This window comes from Lupinus angustifolius, unplaced genomic scaffold (genome assembly GCF_001865875.1).
Source record: "Lupinus angustifolius cultivar Tanjil unplaced genomic scaffold, LupAngTanjil_v1.0 Scaffold_50_99, whole genome shotgun sequence".
NCBI classification, from domain to species: Eukaryota; Viridiplantae; Streptophyta; class Magnoliopsida; order Fabales; family Fabaceae; genus Lupinus; species Lupinus angustifolius.
In genome coordinates this window covers 56,456-71,994 of record NW_017722427.1, presented here as the reverse complement: position 1 = coordinate 71,994, position 15,539 = coordinate 56,456, and the positions used below count along the sequence as shown (strand labels likewise).

Here is a 15,539-nt window from a genome sequence, read left to right as displayed (position 1 = left end):
AATCACTTGAAGTTGAAGAGAGAAAGTATAGTAAAGTGGAAGCTATGAGTATGGTGGCAATAACTAGAAGAGATTTGATGAACAATTCCAATAGGATTTCTGGTCGTTTGATTCCAAAGAGGGGTCAAGTGAAGTTTGCCATTTTGATGGCCTTGTCTCACTCTCTATCCTCCTTCACCCTCCATGTCTCCACTTATCTTCATTCTTTCTTCAAACAATTATTTTCCCCCCACTTGTTTGAGATCACCAAAATGAAAATTCCTTAGAAGTATAACTTCTTTTATGCAGGGTGAACTAAAATGTTGTATAAAGCTCCTAATTCATGTGCTGATTAATGATATGTTGAGATTATAAATTGCAATTTCTTTGTATACCATCTATAATTCATTATTCTAGTTCATATATATATATATATGAGGAGGGTTATATAATGATATGTGGTTTGATATGTGGTTTGACCCAGCTTCGAGGTTTTATGATCACAATCCGATTTATAGTGATGTTAAGATTTCATCTCAAAATCAATTGATAATGAGAGGAGTAGTCCAACATGTAATTAAACCATTCCCAAGATAATGATGTAGGTAATGTACTACTTACTTTCCAACATACCCCCTCCACATAAGCTTGTTAGACCAGGCGAAATGTAACTTTGACTCATAACTAAAGCGTATTTTTTGGCCCATGACAATCAGGAAGAAGTTGGACAATAGCTCTGATACTATGTTAAGGTTTTATCTCAAAACCAATTGGTAATGAGAGGAATAGTCCAACAGATAATTAAAAAATTACAAATTACTGAGACAATGAAGTAGATGACATGAGACTTACTTTCTAACAGGTGGTGGGGTAGAGATCATATATACTTATCAGAGTTGACTATGTGTATTCGTAACTGACTTATATAATATATTAACTATGCAATTTAAGTAGTTTAAGATTATTCTTACAAGAAATATTCAACAGCAAAGTCTAAGGCCAAAAGAATGCATAGGTTGACCAGACAGGCAAAATAAAATTGTTGAGTGGTATTATGCTATTACAGTACTACTATGATGAAATTTCAACCAATCCTACTGTTGTCTCTTCCAAAGAAGAGTGTGGTTGCCCAGTTCACTGCCACGTAGAACCTGTTCCTCCAGCTTATGACACGTGTAAGATAAGCAGAGCGCCATATAAACCAGCTAACAAAACCAGCAAGTGATAAACCCTTTGCATCCTACACACATAAGTAACACAAAATCTTCAGTTTTGAGTTTGCTAAATTTGACTTTCATATGACACCACACTGAAAGTTACTATCTGTTAAGGAGTTTGAAAGTTGTTTTACTTGTTTCATCAGAACGAGTTATGAAAATAAGTTACATATAAGAGAAGATTATGTAAGTAAAATTCTTTTTAGCTATTAAAATAGTATATTTAATAAGCATGGTTTACTTACATTTACATAATTTGTGGTATCTGTATCAAAGTTTGATATCTGGTTATATGTAGTTCGTCACTTTTTACATTATTATTATTATAAAAGTTCTTTTATAAGGAATCTAATATGTATTGTGTTATGTGGTAACTCGAATTTAGCATGTAGTAAACGAGTGAAATATTTAACTATGGTTTACCCAAAAACAGAGAAATAGAATTTTTGTTATGATACCTTAGACTGGCGTAGATCAACCAGTGCTTTATAACGACCTACTGAAGCCATGCTCCCAAGATGCTTGTATACAAAAGGGTCTCCAAATGGCATATCTTTTGTAGAAAAAGCCTTGGCTCCATTCTGTTTCCCTATTTTGTTCAACAACTCCACAAGATACTTTCCCTCCCTTTCAGCAACCTGTTAGTCATCAATGCATAGATATAGAAAAGTATTGTAATCATCAGTGCGTGGGACATAGGCAATTCATTATGCTTGTTTTTCCATAGCAGAATATAAACTTACTACTTATTTATTAATAGAATGTGTAGTTACAATCAACTGTTACTTTGATCAACACAGTGCCATTACTCATTACTCATTCGTTGACTTTTCCGGTTACTAGGAATGACTAAGCATAGATCAGCGGCAAAACAATCTCCTGTTTCAGCATAATGTGAAAAAACGAAAGTTTACCTGAACAATAAAAAGGGGTGGCCTGGTGCATGCATGATGATGATGAGGTTTGGGAACTGAGATTTACTCTGGTTAGTAGAAAGACTCTTTCTATAATTTGAATCTACATTCTCCAATGTGCTAAGGCTCACCCTTAGACATTAGTATCCTATTACTAAACGTCTTACACCATGCTCAGGAGCAAGCACAGATAGAGGTTGTTGCAATTATCAAGTATATGAATTTTCTCCATCTAGTGGGATTTTCCTCATTGAATTCAATGACATGTATATCACATAGTCACCTGATACTTAGTTCTCTTTAGTACAGGTGTGGGTATATAGTACGTGGTACGGTACCCTGTCAAATATCGGTACGCTAGGAATATATTCAGTAGGGTTTCTATAACTCTCTGCATAGTCGTTTCTAGTGTTGCTTCTTGTAGGTTTGAATTAACACCATAGGAGAAATACCAAGGATAAAAAATTTCTTGTTTGTTGTAACTCATTGATGTAAGTGACTGTACATTACCAATTATTATTTTTTCTTTTACTTAAATTGTAGGTAAAAATCCAGTTTGTTCCTTAAAGGGAACCAGTTCGCAAAAGAACCAGGAATTGGTACACGAGAAAACCAATTTGCGGTTCGCTACTAAAATGAGATAATTGTGTTTTAATGGTATATCAGGATTAACACTTTTTTCTTCATCATATCAAATATAGTTGGTTAAACATTAGAGAAAAAGCTAACCTGAGCTAGAGCAGGTAGCACAGGCCTCCCAGTTTGTTCAAGAAAACCAGCACAATCCCCAAGGGCAAAAACATCTTCAACAGATGGAACACGCAGATATTCATCAACACCAATTCTGTATCATTCAAAAATATTAATTGAATAGAGACTGTTAGAATATCAGAAAATATCTCATTATATATTTATTGTATCCTAGAGTTTTCTGAAATATCTTAGAGTTGATTATACTATTATCAATTATATTAGGATAGTACATAACTATATAGCATTGTGTCTAATTATTAAAGTGGACCAGACCAACCTTTTTGTATTTCTCATACATCATGTGACATATCAAGATATACCAAGAAACATACTGAAACTGTGAAACCTATGCATGTCAGGTATTGTTTCACTATTTCCAACAGAGATCATAGATAGAAAATGAGCAAAATAGTGGATTTTTTTTTGTAGCACATACCTTCCCCCAGGAGACTTGGGAAGATTTAGTGAATTCACAAACTGAGAAGGACCAACCCCAGTGGACCAGACCAAGAGGCCATAAGGAACATCAGTTCCATCACTCAGAACTAACTTTTTGGGATGCACCTCCTTCACAACACCCCTCATAAGATGAACCCCAGACTGATAAAAAAATTATAAATGTTAGGCTTAATCTTGTGAGAATGTGGCCAACTTTGTTTGTAAGATTAGATCATTAGAATATATAGAATCAAAAGGTTTACCTTTGTTAAGTGTTTTGTTGCATACTGTCGTAGGCTAACATCAAAGGATGAAAGTATCTCATTTGCCTAATCATGAGAGATAACATAATGGTTAAGTACATCCAAAATAAACCTCTAAGTACAGACTATAGTTCAAAATGTAGAGTTAAATTTGAGCATGCACCTCGATGAGTGTAACGTGAACATAATCTTTGACATGAGAATAGCGCTCACGAACATCACTCATGATGAAATCACTCAATTCACCACTAAATTCCACTCCTGTTGGGCCACCTCCGATAACTACACAGTGTAGAATGCGTTTCTTTTCTTCTTCTGATATGCCTGTTGTAATGGAGACATGTTCAGCTTAGACTTCAGCATAATTATCAATAAGTATACTAGGTGAGTAAATTAAAAAATAATGCTGTATAACAACTTTAAGAATGCATTTGGTAGACATGTTTGGGCGAGGCAGAATAAAAGGTGTGAATTTAGTTTAATGTTTGGCATATTTTATAAATAGAACCAACAAGACATAATGTTAATAAGTAGGACATTTTGATAAAAGGGTGAAACCAAAGAAAACAAAATATAATATTCTGTTCCATTCTGTTATGTGTGTACCAAAGTTACCTTAATGCCTCCTATTGAAAAATAATAGCAAAAGGAGAAAATAGCCTAAACCCCGTTCTCAGATGAAAAAATAAATAGAGCTAGAGGAGTAAATAAAGACAACTCAGAAAACAGAATATGTGGATGGCATAGAATGTTGTTGCATCACCTAGGTATATTTTCTGCCAAAATAACAAAGCTAACTGTGACAAGACTGATGAACCATGATAGATATGATAAAAATAATCACCTGGATTTTCAGAAAGCATGAGGTTAAGGAGAAGTCTTTTCCTTATTTCTTGAGCATGGTTTACTTCACGAAGAAAAAAGGCATGTTCCTTTACTCCCTTTATACCAAAAGTTAAAGGCTCAGCTCCAGATGCAATTACAAGCTTGTCATATGCCACTTTAAATTGGTATGGCTCATGTGGGAGTCCACCATTGTTAACTGCCTTACAGTATATCTGTTAACATGAAATGAAAATGACTAAGATTTTCACTATATAAACTTAAGAATGCAGGATGCAGCATTTTAAAACAAAACATGATGCAAACACAAATTTATTAGTCTATTAATATTTCACATTGTGTGTTGCATGGTTTTTTTGAATGTCCAAAGCATGTAACAGAGAACTAGGGGTTAATAATTTCACTCACTTCATGTTTGTCTGTGTCAATTCCAGTGCAAGAAGCCAGATAGAAGTAAGAGTTGGGGTTTTTTGCTAATGCATCCTGTATTTGGCTAACAGGCTCAGCAACAGACCGGAATTCGAGCGTTCCAACACATGTTGAAGCCAGCAAAGGAGTAAAGACCATATGATTCCTTGGTGATATGCACACAACATCATAAATTCCGGTGTCTAGCCCTTTGAGGAACCTACATGCAGCCCAACCTGTACCAAGAACAACCACCCTTGGTTTTTCACTTGCCTTAGTTGCTTCTAGTCCTGCATATCTTGGCTCCTCATGCTCCAACTCTGAATCAGATTCATCCATTATTCTCTCTGTGTTTGAAGAAAACTGATAGTGTGGAGTTCCTGCAATTCCCCTAATTGAGAAGTTCATGTACTTCTGTTCCTTAATTCCAGGAATGTAAGAAAACTTGCCATTTGCTTTGGAATTTACAAGGGAAGCTAAGGAGCATTTGGGTGTGCATGCTCTCTCATACAATATTTCTTTCTCGCTTACATAACTTCCAACACCACCTCCTGATCTTCTCAAGTTGGCCCTAGCAATCCTTGCCAATGCCATTGTTAGAGAATAAGTTCTGAAGGCTTAATACTTACGAAGCTTCCTAAATAGTCCAAAATTCAGAGAGGTTTGAGTATTCTGAAGTTTTAACTGCAATAAAAGAAGAATGAGATGTTTTACAACAAATAACAGCAGCAACATATATATACAAAAATTGGGGGTTTAACAACATCAGATGTGACAAAAGGGAAGAAAAATGAGATTTTAAGCTATGGGAGTTGCAAAGAAGCCCACGGATCAGGACAAGTTAACAAAAGCTAATATACCTTTTCTAATTAAGTATTGGTAGATACAAAGAATAATTTGTTAGAAACTCCTCAAAGGGTTTAACTAATTCTATAATATTTAATACAAGTAACTAGAACATCAAAATCTATACACTTTTGCAATGTAATACCAAAATAGAAATTGAACTTTTCAATTTATAACAAAAAAACATTTCTGTCAAAATCACTGTCAGGGAATATTTTTATAAACTGAAACAGATGGACTATTAGTTGATGGTATCAAACATATTGTCTACACAAATTGATCTCATTGAACAAAACAATGTACAAGTTATATTGTCAAAGATCTGCAAGCTACACTGCAATTCGTATGCCAGAAACCATTAATTCATCACAGCTGCAAGGCCATCAGATGAATTTATTTTTGTTTGTGCACCAAGGTTAACATGATATCAAAGTTAGAGCTTAATTTTTTTCCGGTTCTACACTTTAGTTATGGATCAAAGGTAACCCTTCGCCTGGTCCGGCACGCTTACGTGAAAGGGGCATGTTGAAAAATAAGTCTCACATCACCTACCTCATTATCTCGATAATGATTTAAATACTTATTGGGTCACTCTTCTCATTGCCAATTAGTTTTGAAATAGAATCTTAACAAGTTTTGTATTTACCAACAAAACATTATTTTTCATACAAAATAGCAGAGATTGAACATCTCATGCTTAAGGAACACATCATTTGTGTTGGATCTTGGATGAATTTGTAATAAACATAAAAGCAAAATGGTATTCAGAGTTGAAAGGACTAATAAGTTTCTCTCAAAAATAAAAATGATCAATCAACCTGAACAAATGCAAATTGATTACTTGCCTAGAAACAAAACAAAGGTATAGATTCTATTGAAATATCAGCAATTTGGTTTGTCACAGACAGAGCCACAATAATTTGCATGAATAAAAAAAACATAACACAATCAAACAGCTAAGAAGCAATGATAACAAAAGCAAAGATTACAAAAACCAAAGTACATTACTTGATAAAACAGTGTATATTTAAGCTAATAAGTCTTAACTCTAATATATGAACGAAAAATGAAACAAAAACAGGTCTACAATGTAACATAATTATAACCTTTTTTTATGCTTTGGTTATGAAGTTGTTGGGAGAAGAAGATTGAAGAAGTGATGGTGTGCAAAAGTGTAGTACATAAGTTGAAAGGGTTTTAGAAAAGTGATGTGGTGCGTGAATGCTACAGCTATGATTGAGAGTGGTTTAAGTTCAACATGTACTTGTATATACTACATGCTCATATATCATTACATTAATTATATATTATTATAACTGGAAATGAAATGTACTGAGCCTTGAGACCCAAGAAACTTCTGTGTGTCGATCAGAATCAGATCCTATAATATATGATTTCTTTATTACTACTTCATAATAACCAAAAGGAAAAGAAAGTTCCGAATTGTGTGCCTGAACTGAACCTAGAGTAGAAAAGGCACATGGAAAAAACTTATTTGAGTTTCTCAAGTGTTTGTTTAGTAACAAAAATTAAATGTCTTTTTTTTACTATTTATTATTAAAAGAATATGTTCTTTTTTTAAGTGAATAATAAAATCCCTTGTTTCAGGAGGAATGATAAATAAAAAAAATTTATTAGAAAGTCTCCTAATACATTGGAAATTCAGGAGTGCTACTGTGAGTAAAGCTTGTTCATTTTTATAATACCTAAAAAGGGCTTAGATTACTCGCTCTAGGTATTTTAGTCTATGAATGACAAAAGTAATATTATAGAATACCAAAAAGTTTATTTGAATTTATCTTAAAGGTTTTGTTAACTTGAACCTAAAGGGCCCTTTAAATTAAAGATATGCAAGTGAAAAGTATTTATTGAAAGAAGAGTGTTTATTATATAAAAATATGCAATAAATATCTTTAAAACTATCCAAGTCCATTTTGTTACAAGGTTAAAAAAATTGGATGCCTTAATTTTTATAAAAAAAGTACTAATAAAGATCCAAATGCAAGTCCTAGAAAAGGTTTCCTTAATGCACGTTCTCCTGTATATTCGGTCTCTGAATCTTATGCTTGAGGTGGCCAACAAACAGTAACTAATCCAAACGGCACCGTTTAAATGGGCACAATGAACAAAGACCATTCTAGCCCTTTGAAATAGCTTTGGTGTCTTAAAAGTAGGAGGGAGAGACATGATTTATTGAATCAAATGTTTAGGGTTTTGACCAAAATGGAAGCTTCCATTTTGATGAGCCTGTGAGAACAACAACAACATAAGCTTAATGAGCAAGTGGATGTGTGACGCAAGGAATGTGGTAAAAAAAAATAAGGTGGGAATTGCAAGAAAATTTTGGTGGGCTTTGGGCTCCTACAATTGGGGGTGAATGTTTTGCACTACCACAGTTTGAGTCAAATGGTCGATTCTTCCCTAACGTGCGTGTCAAGTTCCCATTAATTACGGAGACTTTTTGTTCTTTTTTGCCACCAAGGGTCTTCCCACATAGATTTGGACTCCATATCAATAGGGAATGGAATGACTTGGTTGATAGAGAGATTTGGAGGAGAGAGAATAGAAAGGGAAGATTTGAGAAGTATGAAGGGTTTTATTTGTAACTTGAGTTTTGAAAAAAATAAAATAGAAGAGGTTTTTGGTTCGATTCCTTGGGTTGTATTGTTTCATTTTTATTCATACTAATATGAATAAAACGTAATAAAATTGTCCAAGCTAAGGATCAAACTCGTGACCTTCACTTCCTTACTAATGGCTACAACCACTAATTCAATCATCATCTTGTTTCATTTATTATGAAACCAAAATATGTATATAATTGCCATATGAATTCAGATATTTTGAAAATATCTCTCACAAATAACACTTAAACATACCGTTAATTATCATGCAACTAGTTTTTCCATTCAATAATCCATTCACAACCCATTTGTAAAAAATAATTATATCACATAGTATAAACTATTTGTGGATAAATGAACTAGAAAATATAATTTTTTATTTGATCAATATACTAGCAATTTAACTTGTGTTGTATTATACAGCATGATAAAGGGTAAAATAATTCATAGGCTGAGCATTCAGCCAAAAAGTTAAGCAGTTTTGTGCTACAGGTAGCTATAATGAAATATCAACCAATTCGGGTGTTGTCTCTGCCAAAGACTAATGTTGTTGCCCAGTTCATTGGCACATAAAACCTGTTCCTCCAGCTTACTACACGTGTAAGATAAGCAGAACGCCATATCAACCAGCTAACAAAACCAGCAAGTGAAACCCCCTTTGCATCCTGCATTATACATTTATATATAAAGATCATAAGCCTCCTTTACTTTTCTAAATATATTAAAGATACAATTAGTAACTTTGTTAAGATACCTTAGACTGGCGTAGATCAACTAATGCTTTATAGCGACCTACTGAAGCCATGCTCCCAAGATGCCTATACACAAATGGGTCTCCAAATGGGATATCTTTTGAACAAAAAGCCTTGGCTCCATTCTGTTTCCCTATTTTGTTGAACAACTCTACAAGATACTTTCCCTCCCTTTCAGCAACCTGCAAAGTCACCAATTAATGCATTGCCATCTTAGGAACAACTAATGACTAAGCCTAGACCAACAGGAAAACAATCTTGTGTTTCACCATAATGAGAACGTTGACAATTTACATGAACAGTGTATTCTAAAATAGAGTCTAACCTGAGCTAGAGCTGGAAGAACACGCCTTCCAGTTTGTTCAAGAAAACCAGCACAATCACCAAGGGCAAAAACATCTTCCACAGAGGGAACACGAAGATATTCATCAACACCAATTCTGTATCATTCAGCAATATTAATTGAATATAAACTATAGAAAATGATGGGGAAACATGGAACTTCTTTCTACACATACCTTCCCCCAGGAGACTTGGGAAAATTTAGTGCTTTCACAAACTCAGAAGGACCAACCCCAGTGGACCAGACCAAGAGGCCATAAGGAACATCAGTCCCATCACTCAGAACTATCTTTTTGGGATGCACCTCTTTCACAACACCCCTCATAAGATGAACCCCAGACTGATACAATAACTGTGTGTGTCAGGCTTAATCTTAAAAATTGAAACAATGAGAATGAAACAGGTTCTTAGAAAAAGGGCAATCGAGTGTATGAAACTCCCGTTTAGTAAGGTTTGAGGAGAGCAAATGTACGCATTTTTATCCTTGTAAACAGATAGACTGTTTTCAAGATTTGAACACGTAACCTCAATTTATTAAGCAACAATCTTACTTTTGCGTCAAACACAGCCTATAGAATGTGACCAATCATGAGAGTAAGATATACAACAAAAAATGTTATTACCTTTGTTAAGTGCTTCATAGCATATTGTCGTAGGCTAAGATCAAAGGATGAGAGTATCTCATTTGCCTACTCATGAAAAGTTAACAAAAATGGTATAGTACACATTCAAATAAGTTAACGTCTAAGTATAAAGTAGAGTTTAAAATATGGAACCAAGTTCAACCATGTACCTCAATGAGTGTGACGTGAACATAATCTTTAACATGAGTATAGCGCTCATGAACATCTCTCATGACGAAATCACTCAATTCACCACTAAATTCCACTCCTGTTGGGCCACCTCCAATAAATACACAGTGTAATAGACGTTTCTTTTCTTCTTCTGATATGCCTGTTTTGATGGAAACATTTTCAGCTTAGGCTTCAACATTATAATATTATATTTTATAATAAGCAAAATCATTATAAATAAATACACTAAGAGTTAGAGAGAATAATAAGGACAACTCAGAACATATAGAATATGTGGATGGTATATAATATTGTTGCATTACCAATGTTTATTTTTTGTCAACTAACAAAGGTAGTGAACTATGAAGAATATGAAATACACACCTGGATTTTCAGAAAGCATGAGATTAAGGAGAAGTCTCTTCCTTATTTCTTGAGCATGGTTTACTTCACGAAGAAAGAAGCCATGTTCCTTAACTCCCTTGATACCAAAAGTTAAGGGCTCAGCTCCAGATGCAATTACAAGCTTGTCATATGCCACTTTAAATTGATATGGCTCATATGGGAGTTCACCATGGTTAACTACCTCACAGTATATCTGTTAACATGGAATGAAAATGACCAAGATTTTCACTATAAAGCTTTAGAATGCAGACTGAAGCATTTTAGAAGAAAAAACAGGAAGCTAACACAAAATCATTAGTCTATTAATATTTCATGTTGTGCATTATATGATTTTTTGAATGTCCAAAGCATGTAACAAAAAACTATGTAAATAATTTCACTCACTTCATGTTTGTCTGTGTCAATTCCAGTGCAAGAAGCCAGATAGAAGTAAGAATTGGGGTTCTTTGCTAATGCATCCTGTATTTGGCTAACAGGCTCAGCAACAGACCGAAATTCGAGGGTTCCAACACATGTTGAAGCCAGCAAAGGAGTAAAGACCATATGATTCCTAGGTGATATGCAAACAACATCATAAATTTCGGTGTCTAGCCCTTTGAGGAACCTACATGCAGCCCAACCTGTACCAAGAACAACCACCCTTGGTTTTTCACTTGCCTTAGTTGCTTCTAGTCCTGCATATCTTGGCTCCTCATGCTCCAACTCTGTCTCGGATACCTCCGCGACTCTCGGTGTGTTAGCAGAAGAATGCTGATAGTGTGGAGTTCCTGATATCCCCCTCATTGAAAAGTTCAGGTGGTTCTGTTCCTTAATTCCAGGAATGTGTGAAAATTTGTCATTTGCTTTGAAATACACATTGGATTGTAAGGGGCATAAGGGTGTGTATGCTATGCCATAGAATGTATCATTCACACTTGCATAACTGCCAAAAGCACTTCCTGATCTTCTTCTCATGTTGGTCCTAGCAATCCTTGCCAATGCCATTGTTAGAGAACAGGTTTTGTGGGCAATCCTGAACACTTTCTAAGGTTTCTGTAATGACCAAAGTTGAGATAAATTTTAATGTTATGAAGTTAGAACTAAACTAAAAGAAGAATGAAAATATTAGATGACTTGTACCTTAGACCATATATATACAAAAACTGGGTGCTTTAAAACATGAGCAGTGACAAAAAGGAAAAGAAATGAGAGTTTGAGGGTTACAAAGAATCACACAGTTAGTGACAAGTTAATAACAATCTTTTCCAAGAATAAGGGACAACAATGCATAAGCGACTATAACTTTACTCATCTGTCTCAAATAAAATATGTCATATCAGTTAAAAAAATAAAAAAATTATTATTTTTTCTGTTATTATTTTAATATTATTAACCCATGACATAATTTAAAATACAGTTTGAGACAACATATCTTTATAAGGCACTAAGAAAGATTACAAAGTATCAATCAAAAGTTAACATTATGCAATATTCCACAGAGGAACATCCAAATAGACACACTTTTTGAATGTAGCATATCCCAAGATATGTCCACGTTTACTTAAACCTCACTTTTTGGCTCATGAGGTTTTGGACCAAATCAGTTCTTTACGTTAAATTCTAAGATAAATTTTAGGATCCCTCTGAAATTTAAAGGGCTGACTAAATTTGACTATTAATTACTTAGGGAAAGATTGGTATAAATAAATATTTTTAGGGATTAATTGGGTATTTATTTATTTTATATACGACATTATTTTATTTTGTATGTATTAGTTAACTTATCATTTAATTTTATGGAAAAATGCTGATTCAATCATTTAGCTTACTAAATTAGTTTTTTCTCCTCAACTTATAATTTTCCAGTTACCTTATTAGAGTATAAAAATGACTAATATGGTACGGTGGTGGTTTCACCTCTTTTTGTGATAATGTATTTTTTTGAATTGGGTAAAGATTTACACACAAAAAGCAAGATTATTATCTAATAGGATTCTGATAGAAAATAATATTTCACCTTAGGTAATTTTAAGGGTGTAATCATGTAACCTTCTGGACATAAGATAATAACTTTATGTTATGTTGATCCTCGCTATCCCATAAATAATGGTAAGAAAGAAAACATGTTATGTTGATCCTTGATGTCCCATAAGATAATGGTAAGAGAGAAAATATTAGACATTGTACAATTGTCTAAATGTTGTAGTATGTGTAAAAGGACAATAGTATGTCAACCTTTTGCTTGTGAAAATTATTCATGTTACCATGTTCATAATAAAATCACTAGGATGTTTCTATGTTTGTTAATATTTCGAAGGTATTATATTGAAACTATAAATGAAGAAGATACAAAATATTTCTAATATCACTTAGCTTCTACAATTTTTAAACAAGAAGTTCTTTCTTCCCAAACCAATTGCTATATATTTTCATAGACACTCAAAAATTCATTATATAACAACCATGTTTCTAAAGGACATAACTTTAAAGCTCGACACATGTATTCTTAAATTACAAGATATGAGAATTTCAACAGTTCGAGTCCAACAATTTTAAATATAAAATTAAAGGACGTACGATCCGTACCTAAGTCCATGCAAATGGGTGCTTGTGAGAAATATAAAATGAACAATGAAACACAAGATATAAAGCAGAACTTGTTACACAAAGTTTCTAAGTAAGAGAGAATGTATTGGGTATTTGGGAAAGTTTAATACATACTATATAGTGATGAAAGCAGTTGTTGCATCTAATACAACAGAAACACATTTGAAACAAAATTTAAATATGTTTTGTTCACAAATAAATATGTGTGTTTTTCTATGTTTTAAAATGTGGTCAATACAGTTAATGCATTCATATAGATTTACGTTAACAGTATGAACAAGAAATGAAAAATATGTTTACTTTATACAGTGGAAACCAAAGAGCTCCCTAGTATAAAAGAAAAACAAACAAATAAAACCCGTCATTCATGATACAGTTACAGTTAAGAAGAGAAACAACATAACCTTTTTTTTAATCTGATGGGGTTTTGTCCTTAGGTTTTGAATTTGTGAGAAAGTTATATTCAAGAACCAAGGTTTTCACACTTTGTTGTTGTTGTGCGAAATTCTAGTATTTATAAGTTTAATGGTTTAGATGAGGTGTGTACAAGCTATAACTACCAACTAGACTAGTTAATTTAGGAGGTACTTATAGTCTATTTCTGGTTGCATTAAATTAACTTTTAATTTCCTCTAAAGTATCATCATTTTGTTTTTATTCCCTCTAATATATAAAAAAATTGTTGTTGTCACCCAATCAAGTATATTTTGATTTCTCTTTATGTAATTATTAGTTGAATTTCATTAAGTACTCACATATCATCTTCTATGATGCCACATTTCATCTATGTGCGGTATCATGTCATTAATTAACAACTCTTAAATAACAAGGAAGAAAGAAATGGAATTCAGAATAAACTACTTTGCATAGACTCAAAACTAAATTTTTATTTTCTATCAACTAAAACACCCTATTTTTACAATACTAAAAATGTATTTAAGATTTCAACTATAATAACGGTGGATGCCCAAATACTACATACATTATTACAAGCTACCTCTAGATATAGCCCATTCTGACTACAAATAAATGTGGATAAATTAGAAATTTAATGCAAGCTACCCATGAAATTTTGCCCATATGGTTGCTATAGGAGGTGTTCAGAAACACTTTCCGATAAATAAATCTTCAACTATACTTTTTACAATCTAAATAATTCTCTATTTAAAGTAACCATATTACTTTCTATAAAAACATTATATAGATAATAAATATAAGTATGTAGAACCTATATAAAAACCATAATTGCTTGATTATTAAATTGTCACACACCCTATTAATGAAGGGTGTAGAACCTATAAAAAAACTTCGTCAAACCTTGTGCAGTTTCTGTTGGAGACGACCCAAGAAATTTGGGTGGTGTTGGTGATAATGATATTTTAGGAAATGTGATTTATTTATCGGAAAGTGTTTTTGAACACCTCCTATAGCAACCATATGGGCAAAATTTCATGGGTAGCTTGCATTAAATTTCTAATTTATCCATATTTATTTGTAGTCACCTAATGGGCTATATCTAGAGGTAGCTTGTAATAATGTATGTAGTATTTGGGCAGCCACCGTTATTTATAATTTTGTTATAATCATTTCACTCTACTCCCATTGTTTTTTCTTTTAGTTCACCCCTGGTGACATCATATGATATTCTCATGCAGTGAAGGGGGAGGTAAAATAAATAATAAATAAGTCTAAATATATATACCGTTAGTATAAAGGTTTATACATAATTTGTTCATTATCCACCATTTATTTGTATTAATTTTTTAAAGAGTCAATGTTGATTAATCATAGATGATAAATTATACAGTAATAGTTTATAAAACTCATACACTTGTTAATGCATATATATTTTTCTCATACATAAGGGTGTTGGCGTACCCAAACAAGTTTATTAATACCCACCCACCCACCATATAGTTCACAATAAAAATGGTACCTAAATCTTCCCATTCATTCTTCCAATTCTATCACACAATTAATTGCGTGTGTAGTTTTCATTCAACATTATGCTTTCTTTTGATATGTTAAAGCCCATTGGGCTTAAGGTCAGGTGTAAGAGATGTTACTCCGTACCTATCTCATCACGGACTTTGTTATTGAACAGTATATATACCTCAACCAGGACGAATTAATCGACTACTACCTAATTGCCAATTAATTTCATTTATTTTAAAATTTAAAAATCGGCAAAAACCCAGCTTAAAAGTGTAAATTACAATAGCCAACAAACACTACAGTAAACTTCCAAGAATCAACTTCCAATTGCGTTTTCTCATATAAAAAATCAATTGAAAATTATGTACCCAGCTACTTAAAAACGTTACATACAAAACATCAACTTCCAAGAATAGATAGAAATTCATTTTGCTGGCACA

At 33.1% G+C, this 15,539-nt stretch overlaps 2 protein-coding genes across 2 annotated transcripts; both read right to left on the bottom strand.

The window, feature by feature from the left end:
- Positions 1–968: 968 nt before the first annotated feature.
- On the bottom strand, positions 969–5,529 carry LOC109339012 (internal alternative NAD(P)H-ubiquinone oxidoreductase A1, mitochondrial-like). The gene is made up of 8 exons (XM_019576376.1): positions 4,816–5,529; positions 4,409–4,622; positions 3,728–3,888; positions 3,565–3,630; positions 3,300–3,463; positions 2,840–2,954; positions 1,655–1,834; positions 969–1,219 (listed from the first exon to the last, which is right to left on the bottom strand). Exons 1-8 carry the CDS (start codon positions 5,407–5,409, stop codon positions 1,064–1,066), a joined length of 1,650 nt encoding a protein of 549 aa, XP_019431921.1. The 5' UTR covers positions 5,410–5,529; the 3' UTR covers positions 969–1,063.
- Positions 5,530–8,768: 3,239 nt separating this feature from the next.
- On the bottom strand, positions 8,769–13,620 carry LOC109339011 (internal alternative NAD(P)H-ubiquinone oxidoreductase A1, mitochondrial-like). Its single transcript, XM_019576374.1, has 9 exons — positions 13,569–13,620; positions 10,963–11,610; positions 10,558–10,771; positions 10,173–10,333; positions 10,003–10,068; positions 9,556–9,719; positions 9,363–9,477; positions 9,040–9,219; positions 8,769–8,950 (listed from the first exon to the last, which is right to left on the bottom strand). Exons 2-9 carry the CDS (start codon positions 11,560–11,562, stop codon positions 8,795–8,797), a joined length of 1,656 nt encoding a protein of 551 aa, XP_019431919.1. The 5' UTR covers positions 11,563–11,610; positions 13,569–13,620; the 3' UTR covers positions 8,769–8,794.
- Positions 13,621–15,539: the final 1,919 nt, after the last annotated feature.